Source organism: Syngnathoides biaculeatus, chromosome 18 (genome assembly GCF_019802595.1).
Source record: "Syngnathoides biaculeatus isolate LvHL_M chromosome 18, ASM1980259v1, whole genome shotgun sequence".
Classification (NCBI taxonomy): Eukaryota; Metazoa; Chordata; class Actinopteri; order Syngnathiformes; family Syngnathidae; genus Syngnathoides; species Syngnathoides biaculeatus.
The window spans coordinates 19,331,685-19,354,269 of record NC_084657.1 but is presented as its reverse complement, the minus strand read 5'-3'; the positions used below and the strand labels follow the sequence as shown (position 1 = coordinate 19,354,269).

Here is a 22,585-nt window from a genome sequence, read left to right as displayed (position 1 = left end):
AAGTTTTGTTCTCTGTGTGGTGTAAACAAAAAAACATACGAGACTTGATTTGATGATGATTTTCCGCTTGGCATATTCTAATGAGTGTAGTAAGTAAGAAATTTTATTGAACCCAAATAAATTAATAGTTTTAGGAGGAAGCACTCAGGTTTACCTATTTTTAATCTACCTGTCATGACCATAGGAACACCTGGACAATCCGCTGATATCCAATATAAAAGCGATGTGAAAAAAAAGTTCTTCCCTTACAATGATACATGTCGTGTATTGGGTGGATTTCTGTGTTCCTCATGAAGTGTCCAGTGAGGTTAAAAGAAGACAAATGTTTTCTTCTTGATCAGAACGACCGACTGCTTGGTGATCTTGGCGCTGAGGGAGAGTGTGGCGCCTTGTTGTATCCTGCAAACACTCTGCAATCAAAATTCCTCTGACATGCATACCCAAGGGAAAAGTGCCAATCGTTTGAGTGAGTGCTATGTAGTCTTGAAATAAAATTGCAAACTTTTTTTGTTGTTTGAAACATTTTTTTTTCATAAATAGATCCTCTAAACAATAAATGCAGCAGTGATCATTTGGAGGAAAACATCTGTATTTATACAGAAAATTCAACCAATTCAAAATGGTAAGTTTGTTTTTTAGTGGTGGGGTTTTCACTTATTTACTTTCATCATTTGTAAGAGTACAACCCATTTTTGGTCCCAGACAAAAAAATCAAAGTTTTGTCAATTTCATTTGACAGTAAAGCATTTGGAGCGCCTCCATGTGGTGCAGGTGAGCGTTGACACGTCCCTAATCGTCATATAATTATGTTATGATTTGACAGTCCACTTTTGAAATAAATTTTTATTGGAAGTCTGCACTGTAAATTAAACACACAGCATATCAATGGTGATGTATGTTTAATATCCTAAATTCAAGCCTGGTGCACTTTCAAAAAATAAATGTTAGCTAAGGTGTTATTTAGTTGGGACTTTGAAAAGAATAAACTTTGATCTTTACAGGTGGAAATAAAAACTGCAGCTGCAGTGCTTACTGCAATGGGACTGGTATGTTTTAATTGTTATCAGCTAACTACCAGATGAATATACAGTCCTGGAGGTTTTTTTGTTTCTTAGTTTCCAACCCAGCTCTGTTTGTGAAATTCTCAGACGCATATTACACTTTTGAAATTTCGTTACAAGACCCTAAGATGAACCACACTTACCCGCTGTCACTGGTAAGCTCACAACAAAGTGTGTACGTGTGTTTACATGCAGTATAGTCCTTTTGTAAGTACTTGTAACTACTGTAGTTGATTAAACTTTGACGCCAACAGATTTCTCAGCTGAACCAGAGCTGCTCTCCAACAACTAAGTAATTTACACAAATGTACAAAAAGTGCTGTTTTTGTCCAATTTGAGTATCATCCTTTTTATTTTGTTTTTCTTTGCAGTGTCTCCTGTGCTTCTAAATACAAGGTAAACAACCAGCAAATTACATCAAGCCTCGACTTGATTAACTATTTTGATGTTAAACCGAGTGGTTGTTCCCCCTCAGAATGCCACCGCAAACTGTGGTCAAGCCGGAGCGATGTGAGTCTCCTAAAATCATCACGTGACTTCTGCAAAAAGCCCGATTGCTGACTTTTGATTCTTCTAGCCCTCAGTTGTGCAGAGTGATTTTACAGTTGGGTGAAGCAATTCCCATCTGTAACGTCTCCGCAGCCGTAACGAGCGTGTTTCGGTCAGAGGAGAACATAACGTTTGATGGGTGGATCACCAGAGCAGGTGTGCAGTGGAACTACGTAAACAATATCAATATTGGTTTACTTTTTTTCTCTAAATGCGCTGCAAAACCTGGACTTTAAAAGAAGAAAGTAAAGTAATTAAATGAGGACTAAATTAATTTATTTAGGATAAATTAGCTTCCAATAGAACAGGAACATTTGTCTTTCCACAATTTATTAAATCGTGCAGTTATACCAAGCCTAGAATTAACATATGTCTTTCAACTAGTACCTCCAACTTTCTTCTAACCGGTTTAAAAATGACAACAATTGATCTTCAAACAGGAAAAATATTGGACGCGAGTAAAATGCTTCCACACAAAATGTGTCTAGTTAGAAGACATATCTTAGCAAATAAAGAACAAGTATATTTGACCTTGATTTGAAATACAGTATGTAACGTTGATTCAATTCGAGAGGTTACATTATGGCAATGATGTCACAAAGGTGCTGACACAGCAGTTTGTAAGGGTTTTTTTACTCACACTAAAATGCAACAATTTAAAAAGTGTTAAATGAAGCCTAAATACAGAGGTTCTGTAATATATTGTAATGTACTCTACTTATATTCTGAAACTTAACCAAAACGATTCAAACTGTCACTAACCACTTTAGTTTCGAGGTAGAGGCACAGTTTTAAAGTAACAGTTTAAAATTGTTCATTCATTAACTAATTAGCTACTGTTGATACATAAAAACAATAAACCATTTATAATTTAACAAGCTTTCAAAAATTGCCATGGCTCATACATACTCCTATTTATATATTTCCCATCCCTAAATGCTTCCTGTTTATTGTAAGTGCCGATGCTCGCTGAAATCCAGTTAAATGTGCTCTGTCATGCTTGGCATTACATTTTTGTTGTAGGGTTCTGTAATAGTTCTGAATACAGGCTCATGGATTTAGCTTTATGTTAACCTGTCTTTCCTACTTTGATTTTTCACAGCTATCTGTCATCATCCAAATGTCAGTACCAATTTGCTAGACTCTCAGTTCACATGGAGTCACACAAACCTCGAACATGGAGAGTTTTGCACGGCACAGGAATCCTCTCCACCTTTACTCTCCACCCAAACCTGGTCTGTACCTGGTCAATTGAGTTTCGCAGGGATGTCAAATATTCACTAATATTAAAGTGTCCGTTTCTTGCTCTAAGTCAAACAGGGGAAAATGTAGTGGTTCAATTAAAGGAACAGTGTGTGCCAGCAATTTCACCCACGGCCAGTCCAACTGTGACAACCCTACAACTGAACAGTGGTGCCAGCAATACGACGTCCCCGGACATCACCGCAGCCTCGCCTGACGACACAGAGGTCCGAGCCAATGCTCTTCTTGAGCTGACAGCCAATGTGTCAAGATTAAACTCCAGTCAGGTGGATGAGCTTGTGTCTCAGTTGGAGGATCTGCTGTCGGGCCCCAATATCAGCCTGGCTCTGGCCAACACAAGCATTCATATCGTCAGCAACCTGCTGGACGCTTCCGCCGAGACGCTGGCCAGCTCCTCCAGCAGGTTACTCTCATACTTTATAGATCCAAACACTTTGAGCTCTTTCACAGTAATTTAATAATTTAAAAACAAAATTTTCAAAAAGACTAAATACACATTTGGGCAAATCAAATAACATTTGTCATACCATAGGCATATTTGTTGAACCTGTATTCTGTCATCCCAAATATAAATCAATGTTATTGGTTTTTTTCCATCAGAATTATAAGGATTGTTGATACAGTAGGCCTTAAAATGATCCTTGAAGAAGAAGCAGAGACACTCTTATCACCAGCTTTGGCTCTGTCTGTCAGAGCGGTGGATGGTCGTGATTTTCAACAAGTCCTCTTCACCATCTCAGACCCCAGCAATGCACAGGTATAACACTGGAGCTTTAAGACCAGTTTTCAACTATAGGATGCAAAAACGTGACCACATTGTGAGTGATGACTGAACTGGTGACTTGTTTTGTTTTTTTTTTTACTTGCATGTTTTTGTGAAGAAGAAACCCAATTTTTTACTCCGTATTCACTGAGTTAAATTTCCTTGTGTGCATTGTAAGGTCCGAGGTGATCCCAGGTTCCGAAGGAATGTGAGGAACGACAACTCCATCCCACAGGGCTCTATCACGCTGCCCACATCCCTCACCCAAAACCTCACCTCCGAGGAGCAGCAGATGGCCTCCAGAGTCCATTTCAATTTTTATCAGAAGAGCACTTTATTTCAGGTTCGGACACACTCAGAAAGTACCGTGTACAGGTGCAATTCAACAAAACTGGAATTTTGTGTAAAGTAGACACAGTGGCATTTTTCATGATGATTATAGCTTCTAGCCAAAGAAAACCCAAAATTCATTTTCTCAAGAAATTGGCTAAAAAGCAAGAAACAACACAAATTGTTTTAAGAAAGGAATTGGGGATTGAGGGCGATGGATCAGCTGGAAAGTGTTGGCCTCACAATTCTGAGGTCCCAGGTTCAATCCCGACCCGCATTGTGAGGAGTTTGCATGTTTTTGCCGTGCCTGCGTGGGTTTTCTCCGGGCACTCCTGTTTCCTGCCGCATCCCAAAAACATGCAACAATAATTGGACACTCTAAATTGTCCCTAGGTGTGATTGTGAGTGTGGCTGTTTGTCTCAATGTGCCCTGCGATTGGCTGGCAACCAGTTCAGGGTGTACCCCGCCTCCTGCCCATTGACAGCGGTGAGAGGCACTGGCACTCTCGCGACCCTCGTGAGGATAAGCAGCTCAGAAAATGGCTGGATGGATGAATAATAGATTTCATTTCACTTTGTGAATTGAACAGCCGCGGTGGTTCTCATACATTTTATACCCAGTACTACTTCTTCTTCTTTTCCTTTCGGCTTGTCCCGTTAGGGGTCGCCACAGCGTGTCATCTTTTGCCATCTTAGCCTATCTCCTGCATCTTCCTCTCTAACCCAAACTGCCCTCATGTCTTCCCTCACCTCATCCATAAACCTTCTTTTTGGTCTTCCTCTCGCTCTTTTGCCTGGCAGCTCCATCCTCAGCATCCTTCTACCAATATACTCACTCTCTCGCCTCTGAACATGTCCAAACCATCGAAGTCTGCTCTCTCGAACCTTGTCAGCAAAACATCCAACTTTGGCTGTCCCTCTAATGAGCTCATTTCTAATCCTATCCGACCTGGTCACTCCGAGCGAGAACCTCAACATCTTCATTTCTGCCACCTCCAGTTCAGCTTCCTGTTGTTTCTTCAGTGCCACCGTCTCTAATCCGTACATCATGGCCGGCCTCACCACTGTTTTGTAAACTTTGCCCTTCATCCTAGCAGACACTCTTCTGTCACATAACACACCAGACACCTTTCGCCAGCTGTTCCAACCTGCTTGGACCCGTTTCTTCACTTCCTGACCACACTCTCCATTGCTCTGTATTGTTGACCCCAAGTATTTGAAGTCATCCACCCTCGCTATCTCTTCTCCCTGTAGCCTCACTCTTCCCCCTCTACTTTTCTCATTCACGCACATATATTCTGTTTTACTTCGGCTAATCTTCATTCCTCTCCTTTCCAGTGCATGTCTCCATCTTTCCAATTGTTCCTCTGCATGCTCCCTGCTTTCACTGCATATGACAATATCATCTGCGAACATCATGGTCCAAGGGGATTCCAGTCTAACCTCATCTGTCAGCCTATCCATTACCACTGCAAACAGGAAGGGGCTCAGAGCTGATCCCTGATGCAGTCCCACCTCCACCTTAAATTCCTCTGTCACACCTAAGGCACACCTCACCATTGTTCTGCTGCCATCATACATGTCCTGTACTATTTTAACATACTTCTCTGCCACACCAGACTTACGCATGCAGTACCACAGTTCCTCTCTTGGTACTCTGTCATAGGCTTTCTCTAGATCCACAAAGACACAATGTAGCTCCTTCTGACCTTCTCTGTACTTTTCCACGAGCATCCTCAAGGCAAATAATGCATCTGTGGTACTCTTTCTAGGCATGAAACCATACTGTTGCTCGCAGATACTTACTTCTGACCTGAGTCTAGCCTCCACTACTCTTTCCCATAACTTCATTGTGTGGCTCATCAACTTTATTCCTCTATAGTTCCCACAGCTCTGAACATCCCCTTTGTTCTTAAAAATGGGAACTAGAACACTTTTCCTCCATTCTTCAGGCATCTTTTCGCCCGCTAGTATTCTGTTGAATAAGTTGGTCAAAAACTCCACAGCCATCTCTCCAAATTGCTTCCATACCTCTACCGGTATGTCATCAGGACCAACTGCCTTTCCAGTTTTCATCCTTTGTAGTGCCTTTCTGACTTCCCCCTTAGTAATCATTTCCACTTCCTGGTCCTTCACTCTTGCCTCTTCAACTCTTCCTTCTCTCTCATTTTCTTCATTCATCAACTTCTCAAAGTATTCTTTCCATCTATTTAGCACACTACCGGCACCAGTCAACACATTTCCATCTCTATCCTTAATCAGCCTAACCTGCTGCACATCCTTCCCATCTCTATCCCTCTGTCTGGCCAACCTGTAGAGATCCTTTTCTCCTTCTTTCGTGTCCAACCTGGTGTACATGTCTTCATATGCCTCTTGTTTAGCCTTTGCCACCTCTACCTTTGCCCTACGTCGCATCTCGATGTACTCCTTTCGCCTCTCCTCAGTCCTCTCAGTATCCCACTTCTTCTTCGTTAATCTCTTTCCTTGTATGACTCCCTGTATTTTGGGGTTCCACCACCAAGTCTCCTTCTCCCCTTTCCTACCAGATGACACACCAAGTACTCTCCTGCCTGTCTCTCTGATCATCTTGGCTGTCGTCGTCCAGTCTTCCAGGAGCTTCGGTTGTCCATCGAGAGCCTGTCTCACCTCTTTCCGGAAGGCCGCACAACATTCTTCCTTTCTCAGCTTCCACCACATGGTTCTCTGCTCTACCTTTGTCTTCTTAATCTTCCTACCCACCACCAGAATCATCCTACATACTACCATCCTATGCTGTCGAGCTACACTCTCCCCTACCACTACTTTACAGTCAGTAACCTCCTTCAGATTACATCGTCTGCACAAAATATAATCTACCTGCGTGGTTCTACCGCCGCTCTTGTAGGTCACTATATGTTCCTCCCTCTTTTGGAAATAAGTGTTCACTACAGCCATCTCCATCCTTTTTGCAAAGTCCACCACCATCTGCCCTTCAAAGTTCCTTTCCTGGATGCCGTACTTACCCATCACTTCTTCATCGCCCCTGTTTCCTTTACCAATATGTCCATTACAATCTGCACCAATCACAACTCTCTCGCTGTCTGGGATGCTCAGAACTACTTCATCTAGTTCCTTCCAGAATTTCTCTTTCAACTCTAGGTCACATCCTACCTGTGGTGCATAGCCGCTAACCACATTATACATAACACCCTCAATTTCAAATTTTAGTCTCATCACTCGATCTGATACTCTTTTCACCTCCAAGACATTCTTAGCCAGCTCTTCCTTTAAAATAACCCCTACTCCATTTCTCTTCCCATCTACTCCGTGGTAGAATAATTTAAACCCTGCTCCCAAACTTCTAGCCTTACTACCTTTCCACCTGCTCTCTTGGATGCACAGAATATCAACCTTTCTCCTAATCATCATGTCAACCAACTCCTGAGCTTTTCCTGTCATAGTCCCAACATTCAAAGTCCCTACACTCAGTTGTAGGCTCTGTGCATTCCTTTTTTTCTTCTGACGCTGGATCCGGTTTCCTCCTCTTCTTTGTCTTCGACCCACAGTAGCTGAATTTCCACTGACGCCCTGCAGGTTAGCAGTGCCGGGGGCGGGCGTTGTTAACCCGGGCCACGACCGATCCGGTATGGGATTCTTTAGATGAACGCTCATATTTGTTTGGCACAGTTTTTACGCCGGATGCCCTTCCTGACGCAACCCTCTGCATTTATCCGGGCTTGGGACCGGCCTACAGATTGCACTGGTTTGTGCCCCCATAGGGCTGCATTATTTTATACCCAGTACGTACAACCTAAAAGTAGTAGCACAAATGTGTATCAAAAACAAGGCAGAAATGTTATTCCTGAAAAGTATGTTTAATATTATTGTAGGCCATTGAATCATTATGTACAAATTGAACATTAATATTGCAATGAAAAACCTTTACAATCAGTATATCTTAATTGAAAGATGTACCTTTGCAAAAAAGTGTATTGAAACCAAACAGATTGAATTGAATACAAATGTATTGTACTTATTCAGTAATAGATGACTGAACTGTACCTGACAAATTGACTTTAGTGGAGTTTCCCCAAAAAGTTGAAGCCACTGTAACTTTGCACAGTTTGAACATTTAATTCAGTGTTTCATGTACCCCAAGTGGAGTTCCTGCCACACTTTAAGAATCAGTGAACTACTGAAATGAACAAGTTTTGTACAATTTTCCATTTTATTGAGACACATCTATTGAACATCTGTTCCTGTGTATTACAGACGCAAAACAAACTGCTTCTGTGAGTAATTGAGAGGCGATGAATATACAATTTGATGAGGATGTTTTCGGTAACTGTAAAACTGGATAGAATGAAAGATTTCATGAGTATTTCATTCCGTTTTAAATTGATGGGGACATAGTACGAAGAATTTAATCAATATGAATACTGGGTTATTTATGCTGATTTGCTTTCTGTTAAGGCATTCATGAAAAAGTAGAGGTGTTTTGACCTCGTGTGTCCTTGAATTGTCCATGCAGGACAGATCCTTAGGAACACGTCGACTTAACAGTGGGATCCTTGGAGCAAGTTTGGCAAATTTGACAGTCACAGGACTCAAGGATGAAGTCCTGATTCGACTCAGGAACCTGGAACCAGTTCCTGTAAGTGTTTTTTTTTTTTTTTTTTGAAAGACATGTCCCTTTTGTAGCAGCTATAGAATTTCTACATTCACTCGCTTGGGGCAGCACAACTGGAAACCATGCGAAGCTGCTCCAAAATTGATAGCATAGCTTTATAAATCAAAGCCATATGATGAACCCAGACAACTTGCATTTATTATTCTCATAACTATAGCTCTTACTGGAACTCACTTAAGTTCATGTTGTGCTTTTGCTAAACTACAGGCTAATTATGTGGCGACATGTGTCTTCTGGGACTTCACATTAAATGGTGAGTTCTGCTTTGTGACATCCACTAGTATATATAGAATTCAGTGTTTATATGGAATTCTTCTTCCACTGGCAGACAGATTAGGCGGCTGGAACACAAACGGCTGTTATGTTCAAAACAGCACAGACAACGTGACAGTTTGTGGTTGCAATCATTTGACTAGCTTCTCTATCCTTCTGGTAAGTTTTTGTTCTCCTCTTAGTGCTCTTGACTTGAACAATGTAATGCTCTCACTTCATTTGAACCCCCAAAAACGGCAGAACATCTTTACTTGCAATCTTTGATTTTCGAGAAATTATGCCTCCCCCAACTGGAGAGTTCTTTGACAGTAATGAAAGAAAAAAAAAAAAACAGTTTACATAGCATTTGGGGGATGAAGGTGGGGGGGGCACTTTGCCAGCCTCCCAGAAATGCTGCACAATATGCACATAGCAGAAATAACCACTGTGTGCATATAACGAGGTTACTTTGGAACACTTGTATGAGCACAACTCAATGTTAATGCAATCCTACAGTTTTTCAAAATGGACCTCATACAACTCACGATAGGCCTCATGATACATGGAAACCTTTTTTAACTCATCAAAGTTGATTAAATCAATTTGAAAACATTTGTATTGTTTTATTATTTTAATTACTGCCATTTTTTGGTTCAAATTAATTGGATCATATATATATATATATATATATATATATGAAATTTTTTTTTTTTTTTTTTTTTTTTTTGGTTGCGTCCCGAGAGCGTATAACGTTGTCTCCTCGTCCAGGACCTCGCCAGGGAGCCTCTAACCAGTCGAGTGCAAGCCACCATTTTGACCTTCATCACATATATCGGCTGTGGCATTTCTGCCATTTTCCTGGCTTTGACACTCCTCACATATTTGGCCTTTGGGTGAGTACTGGGTGTCACAGCACAAAACAGCGGGCCATTTGGTGATCTACAATTAGAACATAATTTCTAATAACAAATTTTGTTCCATGAAATTTTATTAATTGATTGTCAACAGTTGTATTTTTTTCCCATCCAAACAGATTTCAGCCTTTATGTGCTGCCATGTCTAATCTGCCCTGCAGGGCCTTCAGAACAGTTGTGCCGGCCCATGTAATTTAAACTATTTTAACAATAGAATTGTTACTTTTAGTGGTCAAGTTACATATTTGTATCAGTCAAAGTGCCAGTTGATAGGTAAAAATAACAACATTTAATATTTCCATTCTCTGGATGGTTGGTCAGGAATGGAAGCCCAGTCCTGTCTTTAAAAATAATAAAATGAATATATACAGAAATTAATAATAAATGTTGGTTTGATTTTGTTTTACTGGGGAGGAAGCCAATTCCTCCAGTATTTTGTTGTTGTTGTGATTATTTGTACTCCAAAATGGTGGCGCCTGTTTCCACCAATGAATTTTTTTTTTTTTAACACTCTCCCAAGTGTTGTGCAAGGCACAAAAGCTTCCAAAAGCAAGCAACATTTCAAACACTGACTCTGATAGTCAGCTTTCTGAAAGCTTGGTATATTTTTATATGGGAAAATTAAGTAAAACAATATGACATGGGGTGGCATGGTGACACAGCTGTAGAGCAGAGCGTTGGCCTCTCAGTTCTGAGGACCGTAATTCGAGTCCTGGCCCCACCTGTTTGGAGTTTGCATGTTCTCCCTGTGCTTGCATGGCTTTTTTCTGGGTACTCCGGTTTCCTCCCACATCCCAAAAACATGCAACATTCATTGGACACTCTAAATTGCCCCTTAGGTGTGATTGTGAGTGCGACTGTTGTCTGTCTCCATGTGGCCAGCGATTGGCTGGCAACCAGTTCGGGGTGTACCCTGCCTCCTGCCCGATGACAGTTGGGATAGGCTCCAGCACTCCCTTGTGAGGATAAGCGGCTAAGAAAAAATGGATGGACGGCATGCACCATGTGAGTGATCTACTGGTCTCTGCATGATGCCATTGAAATACTGTAAGCTTTGTCCTGTCCCTTAGTTTTGTATTAGGACAATGAGGACTGTTGTCAATATATTATTTCTTTTTTTAATTTACTTTTCCTAAATGTTCAGTTTCTCCCATCTATTAAACAAAATACTGGTAGACACTAGCTTTCTCCCGAGTAGTAAAAGAAGAACAAGAAAATCTTGTTGTGCTCAGCGACTCGTCAACTCCGTGGTTCAACCCTATGCATGCTATTCATATTTTGTATTTTCTGAAACAATTGCAGCAAACTGCGCAAGGACATTCCATCCAAAATCCTGATCCAGCTGTGCGTGGCTCTCCTGCTGCTCAACCTGGTCTTCTTGGTGGATGCTTGGTTGGCTCTTTACCCGAATGCCGTGGGCTTGTGCATTTCCACCGGCTGGTTCCTCCACTATTTCCTGCTGGCCGCCTTCACCTGGATGGGACTGGAGGCGCTGCACATGTACCTGGGCCTCGTCAAGGTGTTCAACTTGTACGTCCCGTACTATTTGCTGAGGTTCTCGCTGGCGGGCTGGGGCGTCCCCATGATCGTGGTCGTCATCGTCATAGCCGTCGACAAAGACAACTACGGCCTGGTGTCCTACGGGAGGTTTTCCGACGACACGACTGATGACTTGTGAGTCTTTTACCCGTGTACTGGAATATGGGTCATTTTTATACAATTTGATCAATAACAGTAAAGAGGTGCCAATTCTGACACTTTTCACAAATTCCTACATACTCATTCATACCTCAAAAATAACATTTATTTTGCTGCTGCTATTGTGAAAATTCGGTGCCGCAGCTGGAGAGCGTTAGCCTCACAGTTCTGAAGACCGGGGTTTAAATCCCAGCCCCGCCTATGTGGAGTTTGCATGTTCTCCCGGTGCCTGCGGGGCTTTTCTCCTGGCTTTCCGGTTTCCTTCCAGATCCCGCAAAACATGCATTAATTGGAGACTCTAAATTGCCCCTTAGGTGTGATTGCGAGTGCGACTGTAGTCTGTCTCCATGTGCCCTGCGATTGGCTGGAAAGCAGTTCAGGGTATATCCCTTCTCCAGCCCAATGACAGCTGGGATTGGCTCCAGCACTCCCGCTACCCCTGTGAGGATAAGCGGCTCAGGAACTGGATGGATGGATGAATAGATGTTGTGCAAATGCAAAATGGTATAGAGCTCTCTGGTGTATTGCAACAATTCAAAACAACATAAGTAGACTCTCTCCAGTGGCATTAACAGTAAAAACAGCTTGAGCGACAAAGAAGAACTTTGAAGGTGCTAAGATGCATTTGTGTTAGTTTTCACAGAAAAGGCAAATCAAACAATAGAAGACAAATCCTATATATTCAATAAATCTAATTACCATCTTCAGAAAACATGTTGCAAATCATAAAACTTTATTTCGGCCACCAAAACAAAAAAAGAAATCATACAGCAATTAAAAGTATACCTTAATATTGTATTGATATTTTTTCCCTTAAAAACTGTGAACATTTGATGGATAACAACTACCAATAATTCAAATATTCCCCAAATACGCAGTTAAAACCTCAAATTCAAATACTGTACACGCACATGCTTATATCCAACAATGCATCACCAATTAAAACAAAACCCCCAAACATCTGCTCCAGCTGCTGGCTGACAAACGACATCGCCTTCTACGTGGCGGTGGTGGCCTACTTCTGCGTCATCTTCCTGTTCAACTTCATCATGTTCATTGTGGTGCTGGTCCAGCTTTATAAGATCAAGCGGCAGAACCCGCACAACTCGCGGCATCGCTCCACGGGGCAGGACGTACGCAGCGTCGTGGGCATTACAATCCTGCTGGGCCTCACCTGGGGCTTTGCCTTTTTTGCCTGGGGGCCCGTCAACCTCCCGTTCATGTACCTCTTCGCCATCTGTAACGCCTTCCAAGGTATTTACCAAAGTAAAAATTATAAAATGACTGGTCTTTGGATGAGATGAACATTTCGCTAAAAAAGCCCATTTAAAGGAGAACCACAATATTTTTGGTCTTTTATCTAGCACAGTGCCTTGAGATTTGAGTTGAATTCATTTTGTAACCACACTCATAACTCAAATCACTCAATATCACTCATCATCTTTCCCCATTGAAATTAATGGAAATGCCGCTGACCTGTTTCAGCATCCCTCACCCACCCCCAAAAAACATTTTGTAACTTGGTTTTTAATTTATTATCATTGTACAAAGTACTTTTGTAGACACTCAAAGATGCTTAACAGTACAAGGTTAAAATTATTTTAAAAAATGTATATTTAAAAAGAAAACATGCGCAAAATACAAAGTAGAATTTAAACTTTAAAAGTCATTTCTGATTTGGTGGGAGGTTTGAACGTGTTTTGGAGTGTGTTCCAGGGGTTGGTGGCAGCTCTGGAGAAGGCTCTTTCACCCCAGGTTTATGAGAAAAATAGCTCTCTAAAATTTTGTATTTGATTTTATTAAACATCATAATAACAACATAATTAATTTTTATCTCTGCATCAATTGGTCATTGGACTGCTGTCCCCCTTTTGCCACCTCGGGGCATTAATTCCTGCTCATGAAGGTCTGTAGTTCTTTAACTCTTCACATAGGATAAAAAAAATGCTCTTATATTGCATCTCTGTGTTGCTGCACCATTTGTGTTCAAACATCATTTGCTATGCGTTCGGATTAGTAGACTAAAGGTAGTTGTTTTAAATGCATGTATAATTCTTCGTTTCACGTTTAACAATAAACCATCTAGGAGTGGTATTAAATGGCTTTACAGCTTTGAAAAAGTGCTCGCATCTCAAATTTGTACATGCATGTCAAAGTAAAAAAAATCAGCAAAATGATGACTGATCTAAAACAAATAAATAGTTGAGTCTCTCTTCTCAAGGCACAACTTTATTGGCGCAACTAGCTTGTGTCAGGGAGGGTGAAACACAAGCTGATTGTGCATCAACGTTTTTTTACACGCTACTCTGCTGTAGGTTTCTTCATATTCGTGTTCCACTGTGCGTTGAAGGATGTGGTGAGGAGGCAGTGGCAGGCATACCTCTGCTTTGGAAAAATGAGGAAGGCTGAGGAGTCAGGTGATGCTTTTTCCTCTTTTCCCAAGTTGTTCGCCCGGTTACTTTCAAAGAACTTTAGACTACTGAGAAGGCACACTAGATGCTCATTATGACTCAGCTAACTGGGTTTGGCTTTATTTGCAGAATGGAGTCACACAGCAACCCCGAAGATGGCGAAAAGAGCGACAACCCTTTCCTCATCTGCATCGTCGCAGTCCAACAACATGTCCAGCTCGTCGTCCTTCCTCAGCCACAACTTGCGGCTGACTCACGGCATAGGTCAGCTAATAATGATTGCCATAGTGACCAATAATCACACAATGGTTCTGGATTTACTTGCCAAGTCCATCAAGGGTTATTTGGTCTAATGAGGAAATGTGATGTTTTGTTCCAGGAAATCCGTTAGAAGACAGAATCATAACCGCTGATGAAGAACCTAGCCAGGATGTCGTCCTAAACAACCTCAACAGCGAGCATAGAAACCATCAGACACCCTCGCACACACATCCACATTATACTTAGTAAGTAATGGCCATAACTTGATTTGATAGCATTTTAATGGGCAACTTAAAAATCTCCATTAATACATCTTACTTTTGTATACAATTTTCCAGTGTCACGCTTTTCAGAATCCCTGATGTAGTCTTTGTTCCTTGCGTATGATACAAATACACAAATCTCTGCGTGTTGCTTTATTCTCAAAACCCTCAAAAGTATTAACCAAACCAACTGACGTCTCGTGAATGTTTGGAGCAAACACTTGGATTGCTTAGCAGGCCGAATAATGAGGTATCACAAATTCTACTTTGTTCATTCATGAACAGAGGGTATTTGTTCAAAAAAAAAGTTTAAAATAAGTTTCAAGCTTACAAAATAATGCAATGCAAAATTACCCTTGGCATTGTCTTTAAAATGGCCTTTTACTGCCAGTGACATGTATTAATTTCCTTCACCAAAAAAAACAATATGAGCCAAATTCATCTAATTGCCATTTACTCATTTGGCTTCAACGGTTTGAATAAACCAGTTTTAAAATGTGACTGAACCTTGCCGCTATAGAGCCCGTGCACCTACGTCATAAAATCATGTGACTTTTGTTTACCTCGCTATATTGCCGATCTATTGCAGATTGACTATAAATTTTTTTTAAAAAAGGAAAAAAAATGTCAACTGATTTCCTGTTCTTCAATTACCAATTAATAGCATCTCAGGTAACAGGCAATGGCGCTTGTTTTTACTTTCAAATCCTTGAGGTATTCATATCGGGCAAGCTTCACGTGCTGTTAGGAATACTGTATACAAAGCATTTCTTTCATTCTGTTTCACTCGTGGAATTTATTCTGTGAGAAGAGTGCATCAGCAAAAGCCACTTTAATTTCTAAAGGTTACAAGATAAAACAAGAAAAAGCGAGGGAATAAATAAAGTCCCAGATTGTCACTTGACAATGTGTTACATTCACCATCTTTCACATCCGTCGGGTATACATAGATTGGGAACAACACTAACCACCTGCGTAATCGAATCACATCCACTAAGGGATCTGTAACAAGTGGATCAATACAAAGATAATACTCTTTGATTAAAACCATTATTAAGTGAACAGTGTCTTTATTATGGTGCTTAGCAACACAATACTGCAACCAAATATTTTGGTTATATTGTTTAGCTAGATGACATATCCAAAATATTCCAACATCTTCTAGTATGATGCAGTCCAGCTCGACACCATAGCAAGCTACAACCATCCATCTCCAATGTGCCTAATACTGTATGTATGTTTTGGGAATGTGGGAAGTTGCCAGAGTACGCAGAGAATATGTATCCAAACGGTGGAAATACACAAACTTCACTGAGGCATACAACCCTCAGTCTCTGAGTGAAAACTGAACTTTTTATTATTGATGTTGGGGAGTAAGACTGTTTGATTCAGCTTCTATTGAGTCATACATATTGGGTCTTCTCAGTGATCAATGATGTTGCAGCTGGTCAGTGTTACACTTTATTATATCAGAAGAAAAACATTCCTAATAAAACAGGACATGAAAACAGGACAGAGGTGGAATTAAAGTGGTGGATTTCTCCCCCCCCCCCCCCTTTGGACATCAGACTCACTAGGCGTAATGCCAAGAAATCAACCTGCAGAAGGGGAGAGATAAAAATGACAATCCATATCACAAAAAAAAAAAAAACAGCTTAAAAGTAATTCAGTTGAGAGCTTAACCCCATAAGGGGACAAAGCAACATAATAAAACGAACAACTGTTCTATCAGTAACAATGTCAGTGTATCAGCTCACAGTTTAAACTCCAAAGAGGATTCAGAAGAGTCCATGCTTAATATTAATAGGCCTTCCATGTACGGTTTAAAAGGGAAAAAAAAATGGACTCGTTGGCTTGCAGCAAAAAAAACAAAAAAAATTAAACCAAACTATAAAAGTAAAATGAGAAATGCGTAAAGAGGAAGTAAGAAAATACTGAAACGGATGTGTTCAGAGACGGCAAACAAAGGAGTGTTTGGCCATCAAATCCAACTGCAGTATAAACTAACAACATAATTGCAATGTGTGTGTTGAAGCTTTAAAACCATGATTACTTTTCAGTGTCAGTCTGAACACGCGTAGTGAGCTACACAGCAGAGAAGAAAGCCTGTTCACATTCAAACAACTGAAGAGAAAAGGGGGGTGGGAGCGAGTTGTCACTTCTTCCACACAGTGTAGAAAACCCAGCTGACACACATAGTTGAGGAAGCTACAGGATTTGACAGGTTGGGCATTCACATTACAATAAAATGGCTCGCGGGAAATTTACCAAGTTATTGCAGATATCTACATTAATGAGTTTTCTCTCACACATGCTTCATTGGCTTAATACTTGAAGATTTTCATGGAAGGATACAGTTCCATGTAGGAGGGCACGCAAACCACTTTTTTGGAGAATTCCACAGAACAGGAAAGTCTTCCCAGCTGCTCCTCATACTGATTCAGAGCCTCTGTCAGATTTGCACTGTTGCCCTGATGACCGATAACACGAAAGACACAAAATATTACAGTACAGTACAGTACTCCCCCCCCCCAACCTGAGTTAGCTGTGAGTGAATGACACACACACACACACGTATAACTAGGTTCACACCTAGGGGCAATTTAGAGTCTCCAGTTAATGCATGTTTTTGAAATGTGGGAGGAAACCAGAGTGCCTGGAGAAAAGCTATGAAGGCACGGAGACAACATGCAAACTCCACACAGGCGGGGCCGGGACTCAAACTCCAGTCCTCAGAACTGAGAAACGAACGCTCTAACCAGTTGCTCCACTTTTCTGCCTGGTCACAACTCCTAAGGATCAAATTTTAAAATGGTAGCTCAACATTTAAGAGCTTTTTCCAGCAAAGCAATGCTCACCTGGGTGAAATATTTCCCCTTAGGATGCAGAATTTTTATCGACAGATCCAAAATGACACGAAGGAACTCCCATGTTGAGTCTGCAACAATAACCACTTTTTTCATGTTGTCTGAACAGCCATTTTGGGACAATATTATCAAAACTTGCAAACCTTCTTCTGGTTCTGTGGATATTGGAACGGCAGTGAGATCGTTAATGATGTAGTCGAACATTCTTCCCTCTTGGACGTACTTCTTGAGCACAGGCACACAGTCTTCCACTAAAATCTGCAACAGATCTCCCGCTTTACCTTTATTCTAAATTTGGACAATTCTGATAAGAGCAAATGCCAAACTACACGTGACAGTGGCATCCTTTGGACAATATAGTGTTGAATACCATGTTTTGAAATAATTTTCACAGATGCAATTGTGTCTATGTAAACAGTGACTGAGGAGCTATTAAAAATGAAAACATTCTTGTGACAGTGCTTCAACACAGTTTCAATACTCACTTGGTAACAGTCTCCTGTCAGGGTGTCCAGCACATTGCCACACGTCTTCCTCATGTACTTTTTGCACCCGTCAATCACCTTCTGATCAATGTACTGAAGCTTGTCAAGGATTAAGTGCCATTCACAACAAAAACAATATGAAACTGTGCCAAAATAACAGACGACATGAACGATGCTTAGTGTAAAAATACTTGCCTGTAAATGTGAGGATATACTTGAAGACAATTAATCACTTCAACTAACACTTGTATACGTGTCTTGTATTCAGGGATAAGAATTTTCCATGGATTTGCGGAATTCAGAGTTTTTTTCAGCTGAAATTGTCATATTTGTGAAACGTGTAAATACACCCGTTGAGAAAATTGGGGGGGGTACGAGCCTGTGATCAAGACCGGCCACCAGCATCTATTTGCAACGCTCTTCGTGAAATTTGTCACAGCTCTGATAGCGGAAAACGGCATTGCTATTGGTTTGCATTAAATTTGGCGTTTATGATAACGACAACATTCCGATTTCCGGCAGCATTTTCACTCTGATGTTAACATTTCATAGAGAAGCATTGTTTACTACGGCATAGTTATAACTTATAGACATACGTGCGCATAGGTTATTGAGCAGTCTGCACTTTTGCCAGTATGGCGAAAGTCTTGGAGAGAAAAGATGAAGATCATGCAAGGGAAATTGATAAAAACCACAGGGTAAAAAACTGTTTCAGATGGGCCTGGCTTGAAAAAAGTGTAACCGTGCAGATGGGAATGAAAACGGTATCAACATGTGTAACCAAACGCACACAAAAACTGGACGTTCCCGACAAAGTGCTGTGCACTTTTGGACTCATATTTTAAGTTTTCAAAGCATTATGATTGCCCTCTAATTACACTGTTAGAAGTAACCAGAGGTCATCTTTTAACAGTGTGTTTTATTAAAAAAAAAAAAAAAAAAAATCATGCCCCCATCCCACCCAGACATTTTCAGTGTTTTTCCAAATTGGTCATTCTCATCCCTGTGTATTGGATCCTACTGAAAAGTGCAGATAGACCTAATGTTGTGGTGAGTCAGTGAATGCCTCACCCAAAGTGTTTGCAATTTATTTCCGACACACTAAAGTCAAGTTCAAGTTCAGGATATCTCCACCATGGTGATCATCTTTGGCTTTAGTTTGACAGCCTGAGCAAGGATGCCCCCGTCACCTCCTCCTAAAATCAGCACCTCCTTGCCAGCGTAGTCCTCCTTCCCGCTGCCCATAATGGCTTCCGTGTAGGGCAAGTCGCTTTCGGCCAGGTCTGCATGGTAAGTGGATATCCAAAAATTACATTCGCGCAAAACATTCAATCCCGTCAGCGGACTATCCACACTTACTCAGATCTCCGTTGAGGACCAGCATGTTCCCAAACTGCTGTGAGTGCAATATTTTAATATTTTGGTATTGTGAGTCTTCCTCGTACAACACGCAGTCTATGTCATACTCGGTCAGTCTTCCGTCAGTGGTGGGCCAGTATCGGTCCACTTTGGCCCCTCGGATGAGCGGAGGCAGCCTGGCAACGAGAGTAACACGGAACCATCACGAATGCGGCCTCAAGGTGACGCAAGAAATTTGACTCAATTGGCGTACCTCTTAATTCGTGTTATCTTGCCACTTAGGAGAACCTTCAGTTTCTTCTCCAGTATATTTAAAAGCTGAACAAATACAAGTAAGAGAACATGAACAAGGTCTCTGGTCTCTTTTTATGACTCATGAAAAGAATCTGATCAATCTGTAAAATATACATTCTTTTAGAAAAATGTTTTTTAAAATGCACATGTATGAGTGTGAACACCAAAAACCAGGTTTCATTTCAGTTTTTACATGCTAGAGGGAACGACTTCAATTATGAAATGGCCATTTCGGGATAAATTATTAAATAACATCAAGATATAAATAATTTCAGATTTTTTTTATAACAATCTAAATGAAATTGTACTTATATATATATATATATATTTTTTTTTTTTTCCTCTCTAAATCAGCAGAGCATAACTTTAGTTCACCGGTCTTTCTTGCAAAAGCGCCCCAAACTATTTTTTGTTCCTAATGGAGTCTATCTTTCAATTGAAGTTCTCAAATGATGCATTAGATTATTTCTAAACTGAACACAATTGAGTTGACTTTCGAGTGACTGGCAAGTAGGTTTGTAGCTAGTAGTATTTTTGCATGTGTGTTGTTGTTGTTAAAAGCACCTACATTGTCTATTTGAGCAATGTTATCCCCTTCATAACACTGCAGGTCAATGGTGAGCAACCCATGGGTGTGTACCCGCAGAATAACAAACCTGAAAAATAAGGAAGTGACAAAAAAATTAAAAAAAAATAATAATCATAATAATACCATAAAGCCACAAGCTGTCATTAGCTTTGCTAAATGGACGCTCCACGTCCGCAATAAGTGCCAATGTTTAATGTCAAGGTTTTTAAACTTTGTTTTAATCAATAAAACAATTATTGTTCATTGTTAAATACTGACCTGCCGTTCTTTCCAACAAATGTGGCAAGGTACCCGCACCCATCCGTGTCATGTACGGTCTCTGTCATTTCCTGGTCGTGGAATATGGACAGCAGGCCTGGGACCGTTGATGCTGAGTCAACTGGGAACGAGAGAGAGCAAGCAGGGATGAAAAATTACTGTCCTCCCTCCTCTCCTTTGTATCGCCTGTCAATTATACAATAAAGAACAATAGCTCCCATAGTATACACAATTCTAAATCAAATAAAATTAAAAAAAGAGGTTGTCATTTTTACTTGATAACTAACATACATGTGGCACTATGGAACACTTGAGATTTTCTCCCTCAACATCTTCCTATAGGGTTTAATTGAATTGTAATTGTGAGGTCACTCTCCTTGCACTGCCCTTATGATTGATTACTAACTCTCATTTGCAGGGCTGGCCTCACGAACACGGTCCTGTCCCGAACAGAGTGGGGTTTTTTGTGGTAAAGATGCATAAACCACCATTACCGTCTGCATTTCTAATATTTTACTTCATTTAGATTCTCTGAAGCATGAAATGATACGAGCAACATCTCTTGGAAAAATGCAAAACACTTTTACACATTGTGATAATATCACCTGCACAATAATAATAAATTTTTGACCAACAGCTTGTGGCAATTTTATGCTTCTCTAGTAAAACAATTGGAGTCAACAAACCACAGGAAGAGAATACTTTATAAAAAGGAAGTTTGTTTGTCTTAATGAGTTCATGCACGTTTAAAGTCCTTGGGAGGGGTACGAGGAGGGGTTCCCCCTAAATGGTTTCTATCAAGCATAATTGTACCAGCCACAAAATATTGAGCTTCTTTGCAGCATATAATTCATATTTTAATTATCTTTCATTTCAATTATCTTAATATCTTATTTAGTGCCAACAGGCTGAGATTCCCACTAATTTGACAATTGTAAGATGAATAAAAGTTAAAATAGTTGTTGATAATTTAGTAATTGATTAGCTGTAGGTTAATCACTGCACCATCTCGTATGTCATCTTTGTCCATGATTTTCCTTGTTTGCTGCTTATCCAGTGACACTGGCATGAAGCTAAATACAAATCTACTTTATGGTACTTCACATAATCTTGTTTTCGTCCAACGGATTTGTCCATTTAGTTGCTTTTAATTCCATGTTCTTGTTTTGTTGCTCCTCTACTGTTGATTTGTTTGTTTGTGTTGGACATTTTATGTGGTTAGCCGAATAATAATTGTCTCGGTATTTTTTTTTTTTTTTTTTTTTGCATTAAACGAGCTACAACAAAAACAAAGTCAACAAACAAAACTCCATTTATCTTGAGTCAACCTTTGTGGTTTGCCATGACCTGAGTGACTCAGAATCGGCAGATGCAAAGAATAAAAAAAAAAAATCGAAAGCACATTAATTTCCATTGCGGACATTGTGAGACACTTTTGAGCATTTATGCTTCGCTTTAAAGGTAGTAACGTACGACAATTATTTTTACACACTTCCGGTACCACTGCGTTGTATTCCGCGTGACCGCAAGATGGCGCTACCGCGGACGCAATGACAGAATGACAAAATATTCTATTGATATCGTTGAACAAAACTGACCAATAAATGACGCATAAATTAAAGTGTGACTTTTAAAACAGTCTCCCGTGCATTCGCGTCCAACATTGGGCGTTACAAAGATATGTCGCGTCCACGTGCATTTTTGTGTGAACGGCGCTTCATTCAAATCGCCTGAAGATTTTGAAGGGCAGCGACATCGTCGCAGGTTAACGAGAATGGGAAACTAGCCAGCTAGCTTAGCATGCAGCCCTCAACAACCACGAGTAGACTTCGGAGACCGGGACCGAGAGCCGCCGGCCGTCCTCTTACCTGCCGTCGAGAGGTTGAAGTCGAGAGTATAGTGTCGCAGTGCCATGTTTGCAGGCAACCCTTATCCATTCCTTGGCGTGCGAGTGCGTTTAAGTGCAGAGCCGAAGTGGGAGGGCCCTGCCGCTTGTGTTGCCCTGCCTCTCCTGCGCACTCCCGCCGGTCCGACCGGAGAGACGAGCGTGGCCGAACGCTGCCGAACATTGCGTCACAGCGCCCACAGTAAAGACTTGTGAAATGAAGGAAAAGAGGTATGCCCTTGTCTTCGTTTGTACGCAGGCGGTCACGCGAGACGCTCGCTTATCGGCGTATCGGTACAGTACGAACAGTTGTACATTCATGGCCAACAAGGTTTTTGGGGTTTTTCCATATAGAAATCACTATCATGAATTAAAATGTCTGCTGCCAATCTCATAATCGACTGAGAGCATAAA

General features: G+C 40.8%; 2 protein-coding genes across 4 annotated transcripts in view; one reads left to right on the top strand and one right to left on the bottom strand.

Moving 5' to 3' along the window:
• Positions 1 to 20,885, top strand: part of LOC133491605 (adhesion G-protein coupled receptor G2-like) — a 29,927-nt gene extending 9,042 nt beyond the window's left edge. The window contains exons 9-31 of one of the 3 annotated variants that reach the window (XM_061802925.1): positions 342 to 466; positions 541 to 622; positions 740 to 771; positions 1,002 to 1,046; positions 1,149 to 1,216; positions 1,316 to 1,353; positions 1,433 to 1,457; positions 1,537 to 1,571; positions 1,639 to 1,766; positions 2,713 to 2,845; positions 2,923 to 3,276; positions 3,474 to 3,630; positions 3,815 to 3,979; positions 8,477 to 8,599; positions 8,843 to 8,888; positions 8,964 to 9,067; positions 9,656 to 9,780; positions 11,104 to 11,475; positions 12,470 to 12,753; positions 13,815 to 13,916; positions 14,040 to 14,174; positions 14,290 to 14,416; positions 20,705 to 20,885. In XM_061802925.1, the coding sequence (XP_061658909.1) occupies positions 342 to 466; positions 541 to 622; positions 740 to 771; positions 1,002 to 1,046; positions 1,149 to 1,216; positions 1,316 to 1,353; positions 1,433 to 1,457; positions 1,537 to 1,571; positions 1,639 to 1,766; positions 2,713 to 2,845; positions 2,923 to 3,276; positions 3,474 to 3,630; positions 3,815 to 3,979; positions 8,477 to 8,599; positions 8,843 to 8,888; positions 8,964 to 9,067; positions 9,656 to 9,780; positions 11,104 to 11,475; positions 12,470 to 12,753; positions 13,815 to 13,916; positions 14,040 to 14,174; positions 14,290 to 14,416; position 20,705 (2,806 nt within the window). In that variant the 3' untranslated portion in view covers positions 20,706 to 20,885. Of the gene's footprint in view, positions 1 to 341; positions 467 to 540; positions 623 to 739; positions 772 to 1,001; positions 1,047 to 1,148; positions 1,217 to 1,315; positions 1,354 to 1,432; positions 1,458 to 1,536; positions 1,572 to 1,638; positions 1,767 to 2,712; positions 2,846 to 2,922; positions 3,277 to 3,473; positions 3,631 to 3,814; positions 3,980 to 8,476; positions 8,600 to 8,842; positions 8,889 to 8,963; positions 9,068 to 9,655; positions 9,781 to 11,103; positions 11,476 to 12,469; positions 12,754 to 13,814; positions 13,917 to 14,039; positions 14,175 to 14,289; positions 14,577 to 20,704 lie in introns of those variants that run through there. The other 2 variants (XM_061802924.1, XM_061802926.1) reach the window with 2 other exon arrangements.
• sms (spermine synthase) lies at positions 16,296 to 22,328 on the bottom strand. Its single transcript, XM_061802929.1, has 11 exons — positions 22,155 to 22,328; positions 20,287 to 20,407; positions 20,008 to 20,095; positions 19,399 to 19,463; positions 19,146 to 19,321; positions 18,915 to 19,069; positions 17,787 to 17,876; positions 17,445 to 17,559; positions 17,293 to 17,372; positions 16,790 to 16,905; positions 16,296 to 16,620 (listed from the first exon to the last, which is right to left on the bottom strand). The coding sequence occupies exons 1-11, from the start codon at positions 22,198 to 22,200 to the stop codon at positions 16,590 to 16,592; spliced, it is 1,083 nt and encodes a 360-aa protein (XP_061658913.1). The 5' UTR covers positions 22,201 to 22,328; the 3' UTR covers positions 16,296 to 16,589.
• Between the last annotated feature and the right edge of the window lie 257 nt (positions 22,329 to 22,585).